At 41.6% G+C, this 23617-nt stretch overlaps 2 protein-coding genes across 2 annotated transcripts in view; both read left to right on the top strand.

The window, feature by feature from the left end:
* Positions 1-504: 504 nt before the first annotated feature.
* Positions 505-6250, top strand: LOC311016409 (protein tyrosine phosphatase type IVA 2-like). The gene is made up of 8 exons (XM_084014081.1): positions 505-634; positions 1421-1563; positions 1662-1787; positions 2217-3006; positions 3134-3226; positions 3660-3790; positions 4202-4276; positions 4412-6250. Exons 4-8 carry the CDS (start codon positions 2911-2913, stop codon positions 4521-4523), a joined length of 507 nt encoding a protein of 168 aa, XP_083870207.1. The 5' UTR covers positions 505-634; positions 1421-1563; positions 1662-1787; positions 2217-2910; the 3' UTR covers positions 4524-6250.
* A 2321-nt stretch (positions 6251-8571) lies between these two features.
* LOC311015862 (apoptosis-stimulating of p53 protein 1-like) overlaps positions 8572-23617 on the top strand; it is a gene marked incomplete at its 3' end in the record, with an annotated part of 71704 nt that continues 56658 nt past the window's right edge. Inside the window, exon 1 of the mRNA XM_084013302.1 lies at positions 8572-8774. Within this exon, the coding sequence (XP_083869428.1) occupies positions 8766-8774 (9 nt within the window). The 5' untranslated portion in view covers positions 8572-8765. The remainder of the gene's footprint in view (positions 8775-23617) is intronic.

The raw sequence follows: 23617 nt of genomic DNA, 5'->3' as shown, positions 1-23617 counted from the left end.
ATCAACATTAAAGCATTAAAGCTTTTTAAAAGTCTAATTTGTAGTTTTATGTTTCATCACGTAATTTGAATTCTTGGTAAATTTACTTGCGCACACAGTAGAGGGCAGCAATGACTTCAGCATCACCCTGAGAGTTACATTTTGTCATAATAATTTCGTCTAGTAACAGCATATTTAATTAATATTACTAAGACAGTTAAAATGTTTAGTTATACATGGATTAATATAATTTAGAGAACAGAGAACATGGACATCAATCAAAGTTTCATCTACTTGCCTTAATAAACCGAACCTCGCTTACTCTGCAATAAAAAAGAAAAATAGCACGTGTGAAGTAAAGCAACATAATGTAAGTAGGACTACAGAAAAGCAATTAATCATTGCAGTTTTCAATTTTCTCAGTTTAGCAGGAGACAGGCTGAATAATACCGGAAGTCCACCTACAAATTAAAATGGTCATGATTTTTCCAAACAGTCCGATGTATATTCAAGTCAACTTTATTATTGAAAGCCTGCGACCGGAAGTGTGTTTCCTTTTTGTGGCTAACTCGACATTTCTGTTCAACATGTCTTCTTTGCATACTCTTCTTTGTCTTTAGAAACGTCTGGATTTTTCGTGAAACTACTGCGTTCTGTAAGTAGCGGTGTCAGTTATGTGTGTTTGATGTCAATGTAGCAGGTGTTATTATTGTGTAACTAATGTTAGCTGTGCTACCGAGACCACTAAATCTGCTGTCATTCGACTGTTATTGAAAATCGGCCAACGGTTTAGCCTGGAAGTGTTAGCTTTCTGTTTCTGGGAACATGATTGTTAACCTGTTTTTACATGACCTGGCTCGCGTTGGAACCTCTAATGAGAGATGGCATCGGATGCTGATAAGTAAAATGAGTAGTTTCTAAATAATTGTGTCTTAAACTGGGTATGTCATAACCTTGGTGTCATAGAACGTTACAAAATTAACCACCAGTAACGTTAAGCCAGCTGGTTGCAATTTAAAACCTCGCACGAGCTAACGTTAACGTTCACATTAGCCCGTAGAAATGTACTGTGCCGTCGCGGTCAGCAACTTGCAGGGCAAAGCCGATCTCTTGCTCTTAGCCAGTGCCGTTGAGCTAACTGAACATTTTAGCTTTGAAACGTTCCGTTATCTTCATGTTGACACAATGTCACCCTAAACTAACATTATGCAAAAAAAAAAAAAAAAAAAAAAAAAAGAGAGAACAAAAAGCGTTACAATATCTTGTTCGATTATACAGAGATACAAGTTGCTTGGTGGATAATCTTAGTCAGGCTTCATGAGTTAACAACATATTGTCTTACTATAATGGTGACGTTTGGACAGGGAGACTAACGTAACGCAGGGAGCTAGTGAAGACACGCAACGTTAACTGAATAATATAACACGTTTTCCTAACGCAGAAGGTTAGCAGCAGCGCTAGCGGGCCGTTGTCAGCCAGGACCCAGAAAAGCAGCAGCATCATCATCAATGGTGTGTCTACATCCCGGAGCCGTCACATTTTCCTGTGTACGCTCAATGAACTATCTCCTCAGCTCTCATCGCAGTGAGTAGCGTCACCGCCACAGTCCCTATATGTGCATCTACTGTACAAATTAGAAGCTAACACATCAGACAAGCAATTCATTACTTTGTCTCTCTCAGGCTGCACATGTATGGCGTTGGCGAGGCTCGGAGGGGAGTTTTGCCAAGCCCAGCACCTGCTGCTTATTGTGGACAAGTGAACAGGAGACACCAGCCAGGCGGAAACACTGCCATTGACCTGCACAGGTATGTAGTATTAAGGCTGGTACTGTCTTTATTTAGGTACATCATGAAAAAGTTGTCAATATTTACTGTGTTACAGTCCACGGGAAGCAGAGATTAGAGGTACACTGAAACAGCGGAGAAATTAATACTGATTTAAATAAATTTTCATATGTAGCTAGTCTTCGCCCAATGACAGCTGGGATCGGCTCCAGCCCCCCCCCCCCGTGACCCTGAATACAGGATAAGCGGTAGAAAATGGATGGATGGATGGATGGATATGTAGCTAGTCATTTACATCATCCAGTGTTGGCCTACAAGATGGGAACAACTGTATGATTATCAGATCTCTTTTAAATAGGTCACTATTCAAAAAGATAATATTCATAATATAGTAAAAATCAAAAACCAATATGGAAGGATACCTTAATGACCGTGTCCATGTCCTCATAGGTCCTAACTGCCATCCTGTTCAAGAACGAAGACAAGCCAACCTTCAGCCTGTCACCTGTCCTGGGGAGTGGAAGAGATTCCTCACAGCTCTTCTCCTTTTCTGCATTTCCTTTTACATTTACATTTACATTTAGGTCATTTAGCAGACGCTTTTGTCTAAAGCGCTTACAATAAGTACATTTGTCAAAAGAAGGAAACAAAGAAACCACAACGTATCATTGCCGATAAAGTAACTAACTTTTGACTACTACTCTGACTCATACAAGCCTGCTCTGAATGGGCTAGTAGATTTGAAAGAAAGGAAGGACAGATCTTTTTTCTGTCTTAATTTTTTTTTTTGGAAAGAGGACACCCAGAGTCCTCCTTCTCAGTCCTCAGACTTTAATTTTTGTTTCAAACAAAGCCAATTTTAGTTTTTCATTCATTGCCAAGTTTAAATTTCCCCCTTATTTCTTTCATATGAAATTTGTCTCATCAGATGAATTTTTTTTAGACGACAGCAAACAAATAGAATATTTGCAGTCTTTGCCATAAATCATAAGAATGCATTAATTTTAGTGAATTTTAAATTGTTTGCTAATTAAACAATCAGAACACTTTTACTTTTTTTGTTGAAAAACCTTTCTTTTATTATTTGAAGCACAGCACTTTTCTGATTGTTTTTCTCTGTTAATAAACCTTTGAGGGTATAAAAATGAACCGACCGGCTCCAGTGGAGATCTCTTATGACTGCCTGAGATTTCTCATTACGCACAACCCCACCAATGCACAACTAGGAAGGTTTATAGAGGTAGCAGACCTTTTTAATAAAATCCATTTATATCATTAAATATATATTTATAACATTCAATTTATTTTAGTTATAGAGGATGCAACATTGACATGCTGTGCAAAAAAAGTGTTGTTTTGTTGTGCAGGATCTGAAGGCATATGGAGTAAATACCCTGGTGAGAGTGTGTGCTGCTACATATGACAAGACTCCAGTGGAACATGAAGGTATACATGTCTTGGTGAGTGGCATATATACACACCCCACCTACTCATGAACACAAAGTAAAAAAAATAAAATAAAAAAATGTAAATCGTAAATCTAACAATGTAGTTTTGTACATTAATAAAATATACACACGATTGTCAAACTAGGTAGCTGAATATATTGGCCAATGAAACAAATATTCGGCAAGATAACCAAATGTCTCTATATGCAGTTAAGTTTTATAGAGGGTAGAAAATGGAAAAAGGTGTTCTTCGTGCCAATGAAAACTAGGAGCAGCAGGCAATCAGCTGATCTTCACTTTAGGTTGCTGATTTATGTTAAAACAGTCTTAAAGATAGACTTTGGGCACTCAATTTAGTCACAACCATGAAAACAAAAATGTTTAGATTTAGAAACGTGTTGCAACAAATTGATGAGATCAAATAACCACTTGATATCCCCTCTAGGATTGGCCATTTGACGATGGTTCTGCCCCCCCAGAACAGGTGGTTGATGATTGGCTGAACCTACTGCAGACAAAGTTTAAAGACGAGCCTGGTAGCTGTGTGGCTGTGCACTGTGTTGCTGGATTAGGGCGGTTAGTATTCACAAGACACAGGATTTAACATATTGTGTTTATTACATACAGTATCAACGGCTTGCCGAGATGAGTTAATGTCCATCCAAGTCAGTTTTGGTTCACATTTCTGTTTTCCAAATATGCGCAAAACCTGTTGTTTAGACCTGGTATTTATTGTCAGTAGTGTTGCACAATGTGATGTACTGTGGTACTAGATTTTCAAAACTGCAAAATACCAGCCGCTGCTGTGCCACTTTGATCTGTAGCTTCAGGGGCCCAAAATAATATTTGGCATTAACTTGTTAAAAAAAGTAAAGCTCAAGCCAATAGGTGAGAGAACACAACGATGAATTACTGTTTCACAGAGCCATAGAACTGTTGTCTAAACAGATGATTGAACATTTGTATCCATTTGTTGTTTTTCCTCAGAGCTCCAGTTTTGGTGGCCCTGGCTCTAATCGAGTGTGGGATGGAATATGAAGATGCTGTGCACTTCATAAGACTGTAAGTACTAACTTTATCATACTAACAACTGCTTTATCTTTTCATGTACCATATTCAGTACCATCCCAGAAATTGCTCACACACCTGTCAATAACGTTCATTGTTCTGAGCATAACGTCTGTTTCATGTCGTCAGGAAGCGTCGCGGAGCGTTCAATTCCAAGCAGCTGCTGTACCTGGAAAACTACAAACCTAAATTGTGTCTGCGCTCCAAAGATGCCAATGGACAGAGCTGCTCTATACAGTAGGAATCTACAACCCCATACATCGTCACTGCAGCTTCATAGGAAACTTTCACCTTTAATATTAAATGGAAAGTTGATATGTTTGGGTAAATGTTTGGGAACATTAAAGCCCATGAAATCGATTCAAAGCACTTGATGTATTTATTCAAGTTTCTGAAAACCTTTTAAAACGTATACAGACAACTTCTGATTTTACATAAATAATAGCTTAGAAAATAGAGGTGTTAAACGTTTTTAGCGAAGATACATGTGTTTGGGAAGTACTGAGCATATGAATAGATAAATGAGACTTGGATTATACTGCACAGGTTGTGTGCGAATTTCTAAATGGATGTTTTGATACAGTTTTGCTGTTTTTAAATGCAGCCTCCATTTACTTCAATTCATCAAGAATTTTCTCGTGATTTTAATCTTTGTTCACTGTGGAGGCATGTGAGAAATACAGTCTTCTTCGAGAAGAGGTCACACTGGGTGAGTAATTGATATACAAATGGTAATTTTGAGGGGCAAAGTATTCTTTGATTTTAAATTCACTTTGACATTGGGATCAGACTTTATAGAAAATTCTATGTCAGTAGTCAAGTATATGCAGTTGATTCATTCTTGTGATGTCAAACTGGTCTGCAGCTTGATATTTGTTTGAAGCTCCAACACTACAATTGCTGAATAAATAGTTGGCAGTCAGAAGTTTGCTGGTTTATTGCGCATCAATCCACACAGTGGTTCAGACTGATTTGTTTATTCCAATAATTCCACACTGGCCAAATCGATGTACTGCAGCCAGAATGTTGGTGCAGAGGATAATGAACTCAAACAAGTAAAAAGAGATAAAGATTAAGAAAAAGACTTAGAAATGTTATTAAACAACACTACTATCTATCTACCTACTGTATGTCCCATATCAGAGTCATAGGCGAACAGTCTGCTTATCCAGAAAAAACATGTGTTGGTTGTAAATGTTTGTCACTCTCAAACGGTGAATGTATTCATAAAAGAACACTTAAGGGTTTTGGTAGATTGTCCTATCAAGTGTAAAGACCATAAATATGTTCACTTCGCTATACACAATGTATTGCAACATATTGTATGATGGACTGGCAGCATATACAGTATGTGATAATATTCTCCCAGATAAAAATGTTGCATGGATTATATTGAGTAGTATTTGCGTGGCCAGAATCTACTGTTAACTGATAGTAGGCTCGATGCAAACACATGAGTATGTATTATTTATGATGGTAAAGAAATAGGCTAGCATTCAACAAATTAAGAGTGAGCTTTTAGTGACACTAACATGTAGGTCATTTTGGCGCCCTGGGTTTTCATCACTGAACAGTTAAATGCACTATTAGGGCAATCTCCTGAATACTTTCTGTATTCCCATTACAACCACCACCATGGAACAGGACTGTTGCTAACATGGCTGCCACTGAAACCTTTAGTGCTTGTCTATCTCCAGCTCTGTACCTACTTCGCCGTCTGGTCAGCTGCTGTGTTTGTAAGATGCTGTTGGGTCTTTGTGATCTTATTTATTTGTCCTATAGGTTTTATTTTATTTTCCTGTACCATTTACCTATTTGTACTTGTTATTTATTTATTTATTTATTTATTCATTATTGATTCCACTGTGTTTCTTTGTGAAATGTCTGTCTGCTAGAACAATCTAGTAGTCTTGTTGGAACATTAAAATGTTGAATAATGTATCTGTTTTAAAAGGTATCCAAATCATACTTAGATGTGTCTGTCTGTGGCGTGAGTTTAGAAAACAAGTTGTCTTTTTGATTTTTGAGCATATTTGCATAAAAGTGAGAAAGTCAGTAAAGTAATTTCCAATCAACAGCGAAAAAGACAAATGTAGTACTGATCAGGTCTACATTGAATACATTATCACTCCGACTACATAATATCTATCTGTTAGGAGGTTAACAACAAAGACAATCACTTTTCATAATATACCATTATGTCAGTGTTAGATATTTCCAAATGCATGTTTTTGTCAATATTTAATTTGATTCTTTACAAAGTGTCAGGCTGCTACTCCTAACAGTTACAGGTCACAGTAACTGGACTGCATATAGGGGTCTAGCTGCTTACAGCTGCCCAACATAATGCTCAGTCTGACCTGACCTAAGTGAACTCTCTGTGTGAGTGTGTGAGATGGAAGCAGAGAGACTCTGGCCGTGGTAATGTGTGAATTATGCCATAGTGGTGTGACAGCATAACATGGAGCCTATTCAAGGTTGATTAGGTTTATTGACTGACCTGACAACATGAAATAACCTTGAACAAAAGAGCCACGGTGGATGATGACTACAATAACTGACTCAATTCTTAAGTGCATATATGTGGAAGAGATGTGTCCAAATGTTTGCTTTTCATTGCAGCCTTGTTCATTTCCACAGACAGCGAAAGCTGAATGAATTCCGCATGGAGCAGGTTTTCCAGACAACATTAAAGCAGTAAACTGAGAAGAAAGGAACATTATTTAGGGGGATTTAATAGTTGGAGGAAAGTAAAAGATAGCATTTCTCTTATTTGCAGAGGTTTGTTTTTATTTGTAAATGTAGAACATAGATTCAAATACTTATACAGACACCAACAAGAAATAAACCCTTTCTTGCAAAATTACCATTTAAAAAAAAAAGTAATTTCATTATATTATAGCCCATATATAGTGTAAGAGGTTATTGAAAAATGACAATAATAACTTCTGGTCACTCGTCAAAAAGCAAACACATGAATCAAACGGAATTTTTGCTGACAACCTGCATGTATTGACATGAAAATAAAACATCCAGTGCTCCTCAGCAAGGAAATCATTTCAAATGTTTCCATGTTTAGTCACGTGTTTGTAGCTCATTTGGACAGTAGAGGGCAGTAACATTCTGGCAAATAGGAAACTTTATAATTGAGTCTAGTTTAAAATGTAAAAATAACACTTTTTCAATCTTTGAAATGTGTTTTAGGTGCGTTGACCTATGAATTGATTTCTGTTTGCAAGATTGAATAAATAACAATAACTGATAAAGTGCAAAAGCACAGATTGTCAGATGAATACAGCAAAGCTACTGCTGTCCTGCAATGTAATTCATCCATAATGTTATGTGCTATGTCACACGGTGTGTGTGGGTGTCCGCCTGTGTTCAATGTCCTGTGCATTCAAAAACACTGCTATGGATTTAATTAATAAAACAATGTTAATTACATGTCCAGGGTGTACCCTGCCTTCGCGCAATGACAGCTGGGATCGGCTCCAGCCCCCCCACGACCCTGAATACAGGATAAGCGGTAGACGATGGATGGATGGATGTTAATTACAGATGGAGGGATATAAAGACAAACAAACAATCATCTGGGTTAGAAAACAGGAGTAGTGTGCTTTATCGAAAACTCCCCATAGGATTGTATTAAGAAAATACCATGACATGTAATTAACGTTCTAATAAAATCACATAATCTCATAAATTACCATGGGCATGGTGAAATAAAAATGAGCAAGATAGGAGTGTGCTAGAGTCATAAATTGGAACTGTCACAAGTTAGCTGTAATACAACAGACTGAATATAATAAAGAAAACATTGTTTTTGCTTTCACTCAACATGGATTAAATCATCGATTTTCATATTGGTGATTGTTCGCAACTATTTTTGCAGCATATTTTACTGAACCTGAAGGGTATTATCCCGAGGAGGAGGAGGAGGAGGAGGAGGAGGAGGAGGAGACCGGGGGCAGATGGGAGGGAGGATTGGGACCGTGACCCAGTTCACCCTGCACAGACAGGACAGCCTGATGATCGACCAAGGGACGTTTTCAGTGAAAATCTGATCATGAAACTACAACTGGTATTTCCCGTTTTTTCAAGTCTCCAGTTGTATTTCCTCTCCTAGTGTAATACAGCTGTGTGTGTGTGTGTGTGTGTGTGTGTGTGTGTGTGTGTGTGTGTGTGTGAGAGAGAGAGAGAGAGGGGGGGGGGGGGGGACAGGAGGAGGAAGGAAGGAAGAGGGAGGGATTGAAAGAGGAAAGTGGATAAGAGCTGGAATTTTAGTTTAGGAGCTGGACTTTTAGTATTTGAGCATCAGACTGGAGAGAGAAGAAGAATCATTTGGATGTATGGAAAATTACCGGACACCAGAGGAGAAGAGCGAAAAAGCTCACTAGAAGAAGAGTGAAGGACAGGGAAGAGGAGGAGAAACAAGAAGGAGAAAGTTATATTTCTAACGGGACAGGAGGACTGACCAGCAGGAATGTTGCCGGTGAGTTTTTATGTGTTACACAGGCTGAATTAGTCAAAAATCTATCGGCCGGACTAACATAAAAGCCGCTAAAAACGTCAAAGCTAGCTCATCTTAGTTGTGAGCGGGTTTCCATTGAATCAAAAACCAGACGTATATATAATTTTTTCCAGATAAAATAAAAAATAGTTGGACAGAGAGCAGGGCGCGTGAAAGTTTAACGAAACTATCATTCTGTAAAAGGTGCGCGAGTCATGGCAGGACGCGTTTAAGTAATATAGGCTATTGAATTACTTTAGAGAAACCAACGTTTCAACACCATTAAAACACCGCGACGTATTCAGTGTCTGGTCTTTATCAATTTGCCAAATTAAAAAAAAAAAAAAAACGAAACTGGAAGTTGTGTTCTTCAGGTTAAAAATTGCAACTTCACCATGTCGAGTTTAGTAAGAATTGGAGTTTGTGTTTTGAGCCTTTCATTAATATTCTTTTCAGGGCACTTCCAATAGGCAACAGGGTTGTCATTCAATTCTATATCAAATATATATTTAAAACATAGTGACTAAATTACAAACAAAGCAGTTTTCTATTGTTTTCTGGCTGGTAAAGACGGTTCTAAAATCAGTAGAATAATAAAGAATAATAAAATAGAATAATCTCTGCCATAGTTTAAAATGTCCGAGACTTTTGCTCGATACCCTGCAAAGTTGTCTGGTGATGTGTATGACAAGTAGGCTATGTTTTGTTTTATAACATATTGATACCGTATATACTGTACATACTCTCCACATACCTACTGTTTCTGGTAGGCTACTTTCACTTTTTGTTATGCTGTCACTTTAACTTATTTTGCATTTCTCAGAAATGATATCATCAGTTTTATCAGTCCAGCATTTATTTTGATGGTTTCAGTCAGAATTGCTGCTTATAGCTGTCTTGAAACTATTGCTGTGTTTATGTTCGAATGTGTGTCTGTGTGTTTTAACATTTTCGTATTTCAATTTAGAGAGATGTAATTACATACATACATATACACACGTAAATGCATTCATACAACTACTACTCAGCCAAAATACTGCATGCCCTTTAACAGTAACAACAGGTGCATGCATTTTATGAAGTTTTCAAATTGTTTTGAAGATGTCTTATTGATGCTTTCAGTGGATCTTAGTAACATACACGCAGTCTAACATTCACAATTCTAACATTCACAACTCTAACAGAATAAGGCTGAACAGTTTATTGTGAACATTTCTGAGCCCCCTCGCAAGAGAAGAGAGTTTCTACCTCCAAACAAGCATTATGAGCAAACCATCAGCATTCCCGTTTCATCCTGCCCTTCCTCTCCAAATCTTCCTCTCTCTTCATTGCTCTCTCTCTCACACACACACTGAAAACACTACACAGCTTTGTGGCTGGGTTGGGCTGCTGTCAGCTTTAGACAATATGCTGAAGATATAGAGATGTGTTTACTGCATAGAGAGAGGGGGGGGGGGGGGGGGGGGGGGGGGAGTTCAACTCTCAAATCTCAGACTTCAAGGAGTTGAATGGCATGTCAAAAAATACTGAAAAGCCACAACCTGAGGGACAGTGAGTGACCAACACACACACACACACACACACACACACACACACACACACACACACACACACACACACACACACACACACACACACACACACACACATATATATAGTAAAAACCTTTACCTTGACTGTTGCACTAGCCCTAAGTGTTCTTCCTGGACCAGGCCTTCTTTTCATTCTTTTTTTCCACAGGGAGTTTTCCATTGTCCAACCAGTATTCACAGCTTTGTGGCATTCAGTCCTGACTTCCCTTGTGAAAGTGTTTGCCTAAAGCTGCTATTAACAAGTCTACTTTATTATTCAGACTGCTGGGAAAACTGCCTTTTAAAGCACTTTCTGTACGGCTCTCCTCTCAGCTTTGCCCTCACTTCTACAAACACGGGGCGGCTCACATGATTGATACAGCAAATGCAAAACAGAGCATGATGTCATTTCAACACTTCTTCTATAATGTTAAGCAGCCAATACATATTTTTCTGGGTAGAGAGCTGGCAACATTGCTGCCAACACACAAAAAAGTTGGTCATGCTAAATCACAATATGCTATTTATTTGTCATGCTAGCAGCATAGCTTGTTAGATGTCAATGTCCGTCTGTTTGCTGGTCAGATGGTCCATAGCTTTGGTCCAGACTGAAATATCTAAACAACTGTTGTTTATATTCCCATGGATGCCCAGGTTATTACTTTTCCTTTAGTGCCATGAAGTTCAGTTTTTAGAAAGCTAACAAGATAGTCGATAGACATAATCCATTCAGAGACATAAACAGTAGAATATTGTTTGTTTGTCATTGAGCTGGAAGCTTGTGCTTTACTGGTCACATGGTCCTAGATAGACAGCACTGATTAATGTGTGTGTATATCAGAGTGTGTGTTTGGGTGTGGGCAGTGGGAGCTGGGGTGTCTGAAATGAATATCACTTCCAGCTGTCACTGTGTTCCGCTTTGCTTCGTCTTGCTGTCTCACACAAACACACTGCCAACTGGAAAATTGTTCTTTAGGATTTGTTTCTCTCTACTACGATTGTTTTCATTCATGGGCTTTACTCATGAGCTTCAAACTAAATATCTTTAAATACAAAATTGAACTGAATTGCCACTGTTATTCTGCTGGCAGAGATATATACCACAGTAATATACTTGTGTTTGTAATGGTGATTGGAGAAGCATGTTCACTGAAGAACATGATCAATGGTCATTCCACTGTTCACTATTCACTGTCCACATCATATGTTGCTAGTGACAGCCCAGTTCTTAAAGTGTATTTGTAATGCAATGGGGGGCAGACGCTCCAAAGACAGAGTGTAGTGGTACAGGCCAGGTACACGCAGAGTGACGGAGAGAGACGGGGAGCCAGATTTAAATGCAAGCACTTCGGGAAAAAGTGAAGAAATGAGCATAATACGAAAAAGAAGCAGCAATAGCTGCAGTGCAGAATTTGTAAAATGAAAAAATTTGTCAGAGCAGGATCAACAGCAAACCAAGACAACCTGCACTAAAGATTGTTATTGAAAGTGTCATAATGTTAAGACTTTAGTTACTTGATTTGTTTGCTCTGGTTCTGTTGTTCATTTAATGGTTTGATTTTAATGTTTAATATTAACTGTGCATTTTTTTATATATGAAAAAGCATAAAAATAAGGCTTTTATGAAAAAATGAATGAAAAATTGCTTACCAACACCTAGTCTCACTTTGTCACACAGCAACATTATCTTTGACACATTTGAGCATTTAAAAATGTACTTGAAAGGAACGCAATAGTTACTTTCCATAGTAAGTCACTACAGCATCAGCTGCAGCATCAGGACAGCTAAACGAAGACTGTCGAACAAAGACAAGGGAGTCTATCTGTGGGAGCCCATCGAGGAAGTCATAACAACTCAACCACCACCACCATGAAAATGGAGAAGGTTTCACCAGAGACCCATCGCTCGAGGCTGTAACCCATCCAATCTCTGCTACCCACCATTCTCCATAGGTACAGAACTAAGAACTAGAGGGGCTATGGAACTGCCAGTCTGCAGTCAAAAAGGCGGATACCTTTTCAGCGTATGCCTCCCTGCAGTCTCTCCACTTCCTGGCCCTTACGGAGACCTGGATCACCCCAGAAAACACTGCCACTCCAGCTGCCCTTTCACCTGCCTACTCGTTTTCACACTCCCCAAGAAGAACAGGTCGAGGAGGAGGACCTGGACTCCTTGGTACCTAGTTTCGTACACCAGGCGCAGTCGGGGCGCAGTGCACCTGCGCCACGCCAACGGGGTGTGTCCGCCTGGACTTTGCAACTTTCGTGCACGGCGCAATCGGGTGCAGGCACTTCTCCCGTCACCTCTACCCCCGCAAGTGGGAAAGAGGGAGGAGAGAAGGCGTGAGTGGGAGACGAGGAGGAGAAAAGGCGTGGAGTGGGATTAAGACAGCCGATTCAGATCTTCACCAATCAAATAAGCTCCTCTCCTCACCTTTAATGTGCCGAGGCGAGGTGCAGTGCAAGTTTCGTCACTTGACAACCCAATGACAGAAGCAGCGCTGCCGCTCCCACCACGCACATCACGCGCTGTGCGTAGGGCACCAAGTGCTGAGGGGGCACCAAAAATATTATGAAAAATCATCATAGTCATAATAATTATAATGCCGAAGCAGAACACAATCCCCAAAAGTGCTGTATTTTTTTTTAAAGATTTTTTCAGGCATAGACGCATTTTATTAGCAGTGGATAGATATGAAAAACAGGAGAGAGAGAGAGGGAGGTGTGACATGCAGCAAAAGACCTTCGGACGGGATTCGAACTGGGGTCGGCGGCGTATGCGTACGTGGATATATACATGGCATGCACTCTAACCACTCCGCCACCTGCACGCCCCTAAATCACTTTTTCGGCCAAACTTTTCCCAGGATGAAACTGATGTTTTGGTCCGAGAGGTCCAAGTTTCAGCTGTGTTAATTCAGTCAGGCTGAGTTTCCGTTACGCGTGCCATCCGCCTTTGATCTGACGTCAGATGTGACAATCTATATAGATATAAATTCACGTGTTGATTCAATTAGTTGCATTAAATAGTGTTTGTTGTGATTATTTATTGCATTTAAATGTGCCTGGAACTGTGGAAACCTGCCGGTGAGGTCTTGGTGACGTGTGCGCGCCGGTGAGCCAAACTGCCATTCCGCCAGCTGTAATTCGCCTTGCGCAGTCTCGGCGAGGCTTTTTGCCACAAAACTGCGCCAAGCTGAATCTGTGACACCTCCCCCTGCTGCGCCGCCACACCCATCTCGGCGCAGGCGATCCACCAAACTGCCAAACTGACCGTGCGCAAGGCTGCGCTGGTTGAAACTTGCATTGCGCCGGCTCCGCCACTCTGCGCCACCCTGCGCTGCACCGCAAGATTGCCAGTTCGATCCCCGGCTCCTCCTAGCTGAGTGCCTGTTGTCCCTGAGCAAGACACCTCACCCCAATTGCTGTCGCCCTGCGTGGTTGACTCTGCCATTGGTGTGTGAATGTGTGAGTGAACGGGTGAATGTCAGTCATTGCTGTAAAGCGCTTTGGACAAAAGCGCAATATAAATGAGGCCATTTACCATTTTACAAAACTAGGGCCCCTTATCTCACCCAGGTGGTCCTACCAGGTCCTTCCCCTGGACCACCTACCCCGATCTCCATTTGAATTTCACGTCGTCTCTGTCACCGTTCCTTTCAAGCTCAACATCATAGCGATCTATCGCCCACTCTGTGACTTTTTAGATGAGATGGATGCCCTCCTGAGCTGCTCCCCTGATGATGGCACACCACTTGTCATCCTTGAAGACTTCAACATCCACCCAGGAAAGCTGCACTCATCTGAATTCATTGACTTCTTCTCCACATTTTACCTCACACTCTCCCTCTCTCCACCCACCCACCAGGCCAGGAACCAACTTGACCTTGTCTTCACAAGGTCCTGTGGCCCCTCGACATTCTCTGTTTCCCCGCTCACCGTGTCCGACCACCACTTTGTCACTTTTTCTCCCCCCTTATGTGCCGTCCACACGTAGCAAAACAAACTTTTTTTCTCTGTTTTTCCTTGGCGTCGTTTAAAAAAAAAATCTGCATCCAGACGAATCCACTGAAAATGCTGTAGTACATATCCCAGGCCCTTATGCGGCGCTGTTTCTGCTACAAAAACGCAGAAGAAGAGACGGAGCTTGACCGGATGTTTGCCGTTGCTATCGCAACACGTGAAAGCTACGGCTTCTAGCCACCCGACCACCCAATCAATAAACACCCATAAGATGACAATTTGTCCCGTATAAACAATAAGCATCAACAGCCATCACCCTAAGGACCTTGAAGAGGCTTTGTCACACGTTGTTATGGATTAATTAGAAAGATAAATGCCTACATTCATGGGAAGTTAGCTAGCGGTTGTTTGTTAGCATCGTAATAATGTAGCATATCTGCGACTTTTTCCGGGAATATTGCCCCCCTCTCTCGGCTCTATTTTTTTTCATACAGTGGCCCTAATACGCCGTCGTACAGACGAGCAGAATATCCGCTACGAGCATGTAGGCCGCCGTTGTTGTTTTTACGAGACGTCGCGGGGGAAGAAGTCAGGCTCGAGGGTCGAGGAGCGTGGCGTATTCGTTTTTTCCGTCTACACGAAAACGAACACGAAACGGAGGGGTGCCGTTTTTTTCTTTTCCACCCTGAGAGCTGGTTTCAAAAAAGTGCGTTTTCAGGCAGCAAAAACGAAATCCCTCACTCCCTCCACTCTCTCCTCAACTGTTCTTTCCTCATTACCATCACATTACCATCACAGAACAATTCTCCCTAATGCCTACTGAGGAAGCCTCTTCCATACAGTCCTCACTCTCCTCTTCTTTGGACACTCTCTGTCCCCTCACCTCACGACCAGTGCGATCATCTCCCTCCCGTCCCTGGCTGTCCGAATCTCTGCGAACCAACAGATTGGTGTTGCGAGCGGCAGAGAGAAAATGGAAGGAATCAGGCCAGGATGATGACCTTGCTCACTACCACCACCTCCTCTCTGACTTCACCTCAACTGTATCGGCAGCTAAATCTGCCTTCTACCTCAAGGATCAACTCTTCTGCCTCCAACCTCAGGAAACTATTCTCCGTGTTCTCCTCCCTCCTCACCCTTCCTACCTCCCCTCCTTCCTCTCTCACTGCTGATAACTTTGCAACTTACTTTACCAAAAAAGTAAAAAACATCAGCTCCTTATTCACTCCTATACCCTCCAAGAAACCATCTCCCCCAACTCTCACCTTTGATGGCCTTACCAGCTTCAGCCCTCTCTCTGAAGACGTTCACACACTAACCGTGCCACCACCTGCTCCCTTGACCTGATTCCCTCCCCTCTTCTCCAAGACATCTCACTGTCATGACTGTGGGTTTTGTTGATTTGGTTTCTGGGGTTTTTGTAGTCATTCTGTCTTGTGTTGTCAAGTGTTCATGTCTTGTCTATGTCATGACTGTGGGGTTTTGTAGTGTTAACCTGCATAAAACCGAACTCCTCTTCATCCCGGAGAAAGACTTTGCAGAGCAAAGTTCTTTATAAACGGCATATTTTTCACTTTCCTTTCCGAAACTACAGCAGAATTGTCTGTGTAAATAGACCTAATATGAGTGTGTGTGTATGCGTGTTTGTACTATCTCTGTTATAGAATGTGGTTGTATTGTCTGTAGTGGGTGGAAGTACAGTACTGTCCCTTTGAAGAACTTGGAAGAACATTTTGTTTACAGAAATCCCAGTTCTCTGTCTCTCCCAGACAACACCTCACGCTTCTTCTCTAATAAACGCTGATAATTATTAGCCCATCTAAAATGTTTTTTCATTTTCAATTCACTCTGGTTAGTCTGATGTGTTTCAAGTAAAGTGTCAGAGTTCAGTGTGGTGTCTCCTGGCAGCCACAGGACAAGTCATCTGTGACTGAGGATCTATGTGTGTGTGTGTGTGTGTGAGAGAGAGAGAGGGAACAGCATCGAGAAATAGGTCAAGAGGGAAGAGAAGAGGAAAAGAAAGATGAACAAAGATAAGGATGTAATTTCTTGTTGTCGGCGTGTTGGGGAATTTATTCAGTAAATATAAAGGACATTTTAACATAATGACGATAGACAGTCCATAGTTATGATACAACCTGCCTTCTGTTTTACCGCTTTTGTATCTGGTTTCCTCTGTACTGATCCAATCAATAGAGGACTCAGTGTGTCTGTTTTGAGCAGGTTCAGTGTGTGTAACAGTGTAGTCATGCTGCAGCATATCAGCGTGGCTTCTCTAATCTCACCATTGCTGCTTCTGGACCACTACTCTCCACACACCACTGTAGCCGACACACAAAAACAGTATATTCATAATATCATGTTTGTCTTATCCTGTTTTTTACAGTAATTGTCTGTGAAACACCTTATTAACTTTACCTTGAAGTGTACATTTATAGATAGTTAGAAGTTCTGCTTATCATTTTCTTAAAGGAATACTTCACCCATTAAGCTTTGTATCGTTAGAAACCCGGTAGTATTTTTGAGAATGGAGATCTCTGTATTTCTATTCTGAAAAGGAGAATCACGCAAATATCATCATTTTGCATCATCGGAGGCTGCTTTGGTTAGAGGGGGTGAGACTACAACACTAGTTCCTCATGTTTTCACTCTGCCTATAGGGGGTGGGACCCACTGAGGCGACAGACCTATTACAGATCAGTGGTGGGAATAATAATGCCGTAATCTGTAAAGCAGCAATGCATGGGTCGTATAACAACTAGGGCTGCAGCTATCGAATGTTTTTGTAATCGAGTAATCTACCGATTATTCCATCGATTCATTGAATAATCGGATAAAAAATGAACATTGTATATAGTTCTCATATACACTGTTAATTTCTTTTGACACATTCGGTCAATGACAATAAACAGAAATAAAGATGAAAAAAAAGAAAGGGAAAAAATTAGCTAAAGATACATTTTTTTTCTTTATTTAGATCTCAATACAAACAAGAAATCAAAATAACCTAAATTGTTTAAAAATAAACTTAAAATGCGCTTCTTTGGTGATATCATAAGCACTGTTAAATGTTAATATTATTTCTGACTCCTCACTGCTCCGGTTTGTGGCTGCCTGATGCTGAGACGCTGCGGGGGGGGAGGGGGGCTGCTCGGCCGACCACGCTCCTGTCCCGATATATCGGTTGTGTTTCTGGTGCTTTTTTAACGATTCTGGACGACGACGCTCCGACAGTAAAGGCAGCGTTCCCAGCCTGGCTCTGGCCGTACTGCCCATGTGGCCCGCCTGTGGTGAACTGGAGACCAATTCAAACAACTGGTTCTTAAATCTACACCCGACCAGACCGCCCGGTTCGTGACACCGGCTCGAACAGAGACCCATGAGACAGGACAGGTATCTTACGGGAGGGGAGAGGTGTTACGGGCACAGCAACTTTCTGTAGGAAAAAACAATTGCCAGTCATCTTCATTTTTGACGCTCAAGTCACTACACCTGATTACTTTACAAAAATTAAGTGAAGAAGAGACCAGGGTCTGAGCCAATCAGAGACCTAGGCCCTACTCAGCCTCTGATTGGCTCAGACCGTGGCAATTCATCTCTGTATGCTGTGGGGAAAAAACACGACGCTACACACATAAACAGTCCCGCTAAATGTCGCAACCAAGGAACATATTAAGCCGCACTTCACTGATTTTTGGTCGCATGTGCGCCCAAAAGGGTCACACTCTGGAGCCCTGTCATCCTTGTCCGTGTGGAACAATGATCCCTGCTGAGCAGCCGCATAATGCGCAAAACCTTTGCAGCAGAGTTTTTGTCTCTTTTGCGGATCGCAAATCATGTTTATGTTTTGAAAACATGTTTTGGCACTAGCGTCTATAAATCATTGCAGTCAGTAGAGTCACAGCTGCCGAGCAACCACGGGTTGCCAGTTTCGACTGAGCTACAATGGCGGAGGCAACGAAACCCAAAAGAGCTCGTTATGATTCACAAAAACGCCAAGATAAAAACGGAGGCAAAGCGAGGGTCTATATAGGGGATGCATTTGAACGGTGGAGACAGTTGAAAGCTGAGAGGAATTTGAAATCGGATGCAGAATTGGCTACTCTTCTCCTAGACAGGTAAGTTGAGCTTGGCTAACTAAGTTAGCGTCATAGCTTGACGGGGATGGACATTTCGAATACTTTGAACTGTCGAGTAACAACGTTATTCATTTCGATCATAGAAACAAACGTTAGCAGCATAGACGTCGGAACTAGGGGTGCAGCCGCACCCCCTCCCATCTGCCCCCCATCGGCCTCCCCGCTGCACCCAAGCGCTCTTTCCCAGCCTTGCGCAGGTTGGAAACCTGGCTGCCCAACACTAGGAAGCAGGAAAGACTTACGCATTACGCTAATCATAACTCTACACTATGATAATTAATCGCTGATGTTAGCTGTTGTTGTGAGCTGGACACCGACTCACGGAGCGGCTCCCGGTCGGTCAGAGCGCAGACCCCGGCAGTCACCGAGGATCAACAGCTGAGTGGCGGCGGCGAAGAGGCGGAGGCTCCGCTTTTATGTCAGCGTCATAACGCTTTTGGTGCGTGTTTAATACAGTGGGTTTAAAAGACAAGCAGGTCAGGTGCATGGGGACATCATATGGTGATGGAGAAGGTGAAGATCAATTCTGAGGCAAGAGAGCTCCTGGGATGAGTGGGCGAGAGTCTGGAATTAAAACATGGAGTCAGAGCAGATATGAAGGCATTTGTCCTCTCCATCATTTATGCTGAGAGTGCAGATGTGAGCTGCGGGCAGGCCAGAGTTTCCAAATGGCACAAACTGAAGAATAAGAGTACAATCCGTCCCCCACATGATGATGACTCTTTGAATCTTCATATGGAAAGGTCAAACTACCTTATATATTGCCAGCTCCATTACAACCTACAAGAGCATCTTTGTCCCATTGGTCACGGCTGGGAACTAGCCGTTAAACCCTGCCCCAGCAGCTCACACCTCATGACTGCTCAGATGAGAGTAGCAGTGATGATGAGAGGAGTCAGTGTGGAGATTCAACAGATTCAGATGGAAAGTCTTTTTAGTTAATTCAATAAATAAATAATAATAAAAATGTTAATGTTATGTTAATAAACAACTCCAAGCTAAAGAATCTTCTCTGTCTCCCCGCTTTCACTGGTTCCACCCCAGACATATGATGACATATGTGTATGTTGTAATTTGACTGTCCAGAAATGAACTCAGTATGAGCAGACCATTCATTTGAGCCTAATATTAAGGCTCTATGACGATTTTGAAAAATGTACATTTAAAGAGCCAAAAGTGGCAGCCATCTTGAATTTGAAGGTCAAAAATAGGTCAAATCAATACATCTACATCATTCATGAATTTCTTGACCCAAATAGTCTCAGAAACCATGTATTATGCAGCACTGTGGGCAAAACCATTAAAAAGTTTGTTTCCAGCTTGGCTGACAGCAGCCATTTTGGATATAGGGCTCTCCCAAAATTTTCCCACATTTTTGTGAGGGGCACCCCGACTCATTTTTTTATTTAACCTTTATAGATGACAAATCCAGTGAGAAACGAACCTTTCCTCTCCACGGTCACGGAACTTCTATAGATGACCCAACTATTTGGGCACACACTCTGACATTTACACTCTCTCCTACAAAGACGCCACAATCTATCTGACACAACTAATTATCTATCTATAACGAACACACGCATGCGCACACACACACGCACATACACACTACTGTGTGTGTTTTTGGCTGATGGTTTTTCAATTTAGCATTTTTTGGGGCTGGTGTTGAAGCGACAGGTGTTTGTGTCTAACAGCCTCAAACTGAGTCAGTGCAGGAAACAGAAGAAGCTCAGAACCAAGAAAACCAAAACATTCTAGAGCTTAACTTTATTTTGACTCAAATATCACTATAACTTAATAATGTTTAGTATCAGGCTTCACGGTGGTGTAGTGGTTAGCACTGTCGCCTCATAGCAAGAGGGGCCTGGGTTTGAGTCTGTTCTGTTTGGAGTTTGCATGTTCTCCCTGTGTTAGTGTGGGTTCTCTCCGGCTTCCTGCCACAGTCCAAAGACATGCACGATTGACGTTAATTGAGGACTCTAAAATTGTCCGTAGGTGTGAATGGTTGTCTGTCTCTACATGTCAGTCGGTTGATAATGGATGGATGTTTAGTATCAGGCTGGGGCCACGGTGCCATTCTGCCTCCCCTCCAAAAAATGAACACAATGGGCCCTAGTTTCGTAGACTAGGCATAGTCAGCGTGCAGTGCACCTGCGCCACGCCGACGGGGTGTGTCCGCCTGGACTGTACGTTTTGTTCACCACGCAGGCTCACGCAGGCAACACCTCCCGTCTCACCCACCCGCACAGCGTTCAGGGGCGGAGCCACTGACGTCAGATAGAATCGCGAGAGAGGGAGAGAGAGAGCGAGAGATGGCCGGGTACAGCCACCAGATGGAGCTATGTCCTTAGCATCCGGAGACGGAAACAGCTGGCGCAGGATACGTGTGGGGGCGGTGTATGTGTGTGCACATGTGTGTTAGCCAGAACAAAGAGAGAGAATGCGCGCGTAATACACAAAGGATCAGTAAGCTATTACCATCACCCGGGAGCTCGTGAATGAACTGGCGTTCGTTTGGCGGGACCCCGGTCTTTTAACTGATGGTAGATCACTTACTGAGCTCGTGAATGTGTCCGAGGTTGGACACGCACTGTTACCGAAATGAAATCCAGCGGCGTGGGTGCACAATCAGCATTCAAATACAACAACACAGAAAGACATGCTCACACGCCATGCTCACACGCCACATCTAATATTTCTCACGCAGACAAATTACCGGGATAATTAAAAAAACGCTCTCTTACTTTACGAAAATTGTTCACCAAAGTGTGTTTCTGAAAACATTTTATGCGAGAAATAAGCTATGGAGTTGCTGAATCTGTCTTTATTTTAGATCGACAACGGTCAGTTTAAAAAACTTGCCGCAACGCTAAGGCATTGCACAGCTTCTTACTTAGACAATGAATGGGAACATCCCCCTCCGGGTAAAGGTATAAACTCAGACAGGACGCCGTTTAATTTTTTTTAATGTCTGGGACTTCCACAACATGTACAAAGCAGTAATAGTGTTTATTACGGCCATGAATGATGAAAGATTTCTCTCTAAATTTCATACTCGAATTTGAGGTAGAAAGAGGATTTTGACAATGAGGTGAGTTCCATCCACCCATCCATTTTCTACCGCTTATCCTGTATTCAGGGTCGCGGGGGGGCTGGAGCCGATCCCAGCTGTCATTGGGCGAAGGCAGGGTACACCCTGGACAGGACGCCAGTCTATCAAAGGGCAAACGTATAGACAAACAACCATTCACGCTCACATTCACACCTACGGGCAATTTTAGAGTCACCAATTAACCTATCCCCATCCTGCATGTCTTTGGACTGTGGGAGGAAGCCGGAGAACCCAGAGAGAACCCACGCTTACACGGGGAGAACATGCAAACTCCACACAGAAGGAACCCGGGCCGACCCGGGAATCGAACCCGGGAGCTCTTGCTGTGAGGCGAGAGTGCTACCCACTACACCACCGTGCAGCCCCAATGAGATGCGTTTTAATTCTGAAACATTTATTGAACGTAAACAAGCAAACTAAAAAATCAAGCAGTTTTGGTAAACATGGTAGTGGTTTATGGAAGTTGTAGATAGACAATGACATGTAGCTGGTATGTTCCTTAAAGGGAAACTGACATTTTATGTTGAAGAATTTTGCAAACTTAATCAAGTGTTTAAAGAACCATTTTCTCCTCTCGGATGTTTTGAGTTTGATTGTGGACTTGGTTTGACTGAAGTTACATGAAAAAAAAAAGAAAATTAACCTTTTTTTGGAACCTGCTATTTTTGACTGTTTTCTCAGTTATGCCTAGCCTGCCTGCCTTACACCTCTCATGACATTACAGTGTGTGTTTGTGTGTCTAATCCAAGCTTTAGAGAATGTGTCCCTGTCTGCATGCAAGTAGAGATTTCTTCACATGATCTGGGACAGGTGTATAGAATACTCTGGATTACTGTACACTATACATTTTATGTCTGTGTGTGTGTGTGTGAGAGAGAGAGAGAGAGAGAGAGAGAGAGAGTGAGGGAGAGAAAGAGGCTGAAAACATTGAGATTAAAAGTGTATCTGTGTGTGTCTGTTCCTATCCCAGATTACCCCAAATTTATCTTTCAACTGCCGACTGACTGTTTGACATGACATCACCAGTGACACTGTCAATGACATCACTTGCGATAACACAGGATGTCCTTTTCTGATTGCTTTTTCGGCTGTAGAAGTTGGAGGATTTGATAACAAAATTATTTCAGAGGGGATCACCCATCTGATACTTTGAAGTCATATATTGTTTGTTCAAATGTGTTAAATATGATTAAACAAACTGAATGTCTAGCTGAAATGCCATTTCAAGAAAGCTTGAGTACCGCAACGTATTTTCAAGTGAAACAGGCTAGGCAGGCGGGACAAAACATTTTGGAGGGAATTTGATTTGATCACAAACTTCTCTAGCACTGTGCAGAGCCGAAGGTGCTTGTTAAAATAATTCTGCGATAATTTAGAACTGGAGGAAGGAGATCGGAGTCAGCTCAAGGTCCAAACAGGGATTTAATCTTGATCAAGAGGAGAATTCACAGAGCAACATGCTGGTCCGTTACAAAGTCAACGTGCTGTGAGACAAACTGTGAGAGTATTTATCTATCTTTTCCATCACAGTGCTGATTGATTGATGGATGGATGTCATCAATTAATTGGTTGAAATTGGTTGGTAGTACCTAATGTGAGCATTCGTCATACTTTGATTTGGTTTATAGGAAGAACAAGATATTGGCTTTTGATATAAAAATACAGAAATAATTATCTTTTGCAATTTTTTATCTTGTGCACAATATGACCTATTATGATCCAAAAGGGTTACAAAGGAATTTTTCATTTCAGCTTGCCTATAGAGCCTTATAGTAATATTATATGTATATGCTATATTTACTATATACGTTTGAGCTAACTCAAGACTTTCATAAACTTGATATCTGATCAGTTTGGACTAAATTAGGAGAGATAAAAATCAATTACATTTGAATTTTATTAAATAAGAATAAACCTTGTCCTAAGCACAGGAGGAATTGTTTGTGTCTAAGAAGTTATTAAAACTGTGATCAATGTGTTATTTAGTAAAATGGGTAGCTGTATCATGTTACAAGCTGTTGTTATCAGTGGCTTCTTTTC

Source organism: Eutrigla gurnardus (genome assembly GCF_963514095.1).
Source record: "Eutrigla gurnardus genome assembly, chromosome: 7".
Taxonomy (NCBI): domain Eukaryota; kingdom Metazoa; phylum Chordata; class Actinopteri; order Perciformes; family Triglidae; genus Eutrigla; species Eutrigla gurnardus.
Note: the sequence above shows the minus strand (reverse complement) of the source record. Positions and strands in the feature narration are given on the sequence as shown.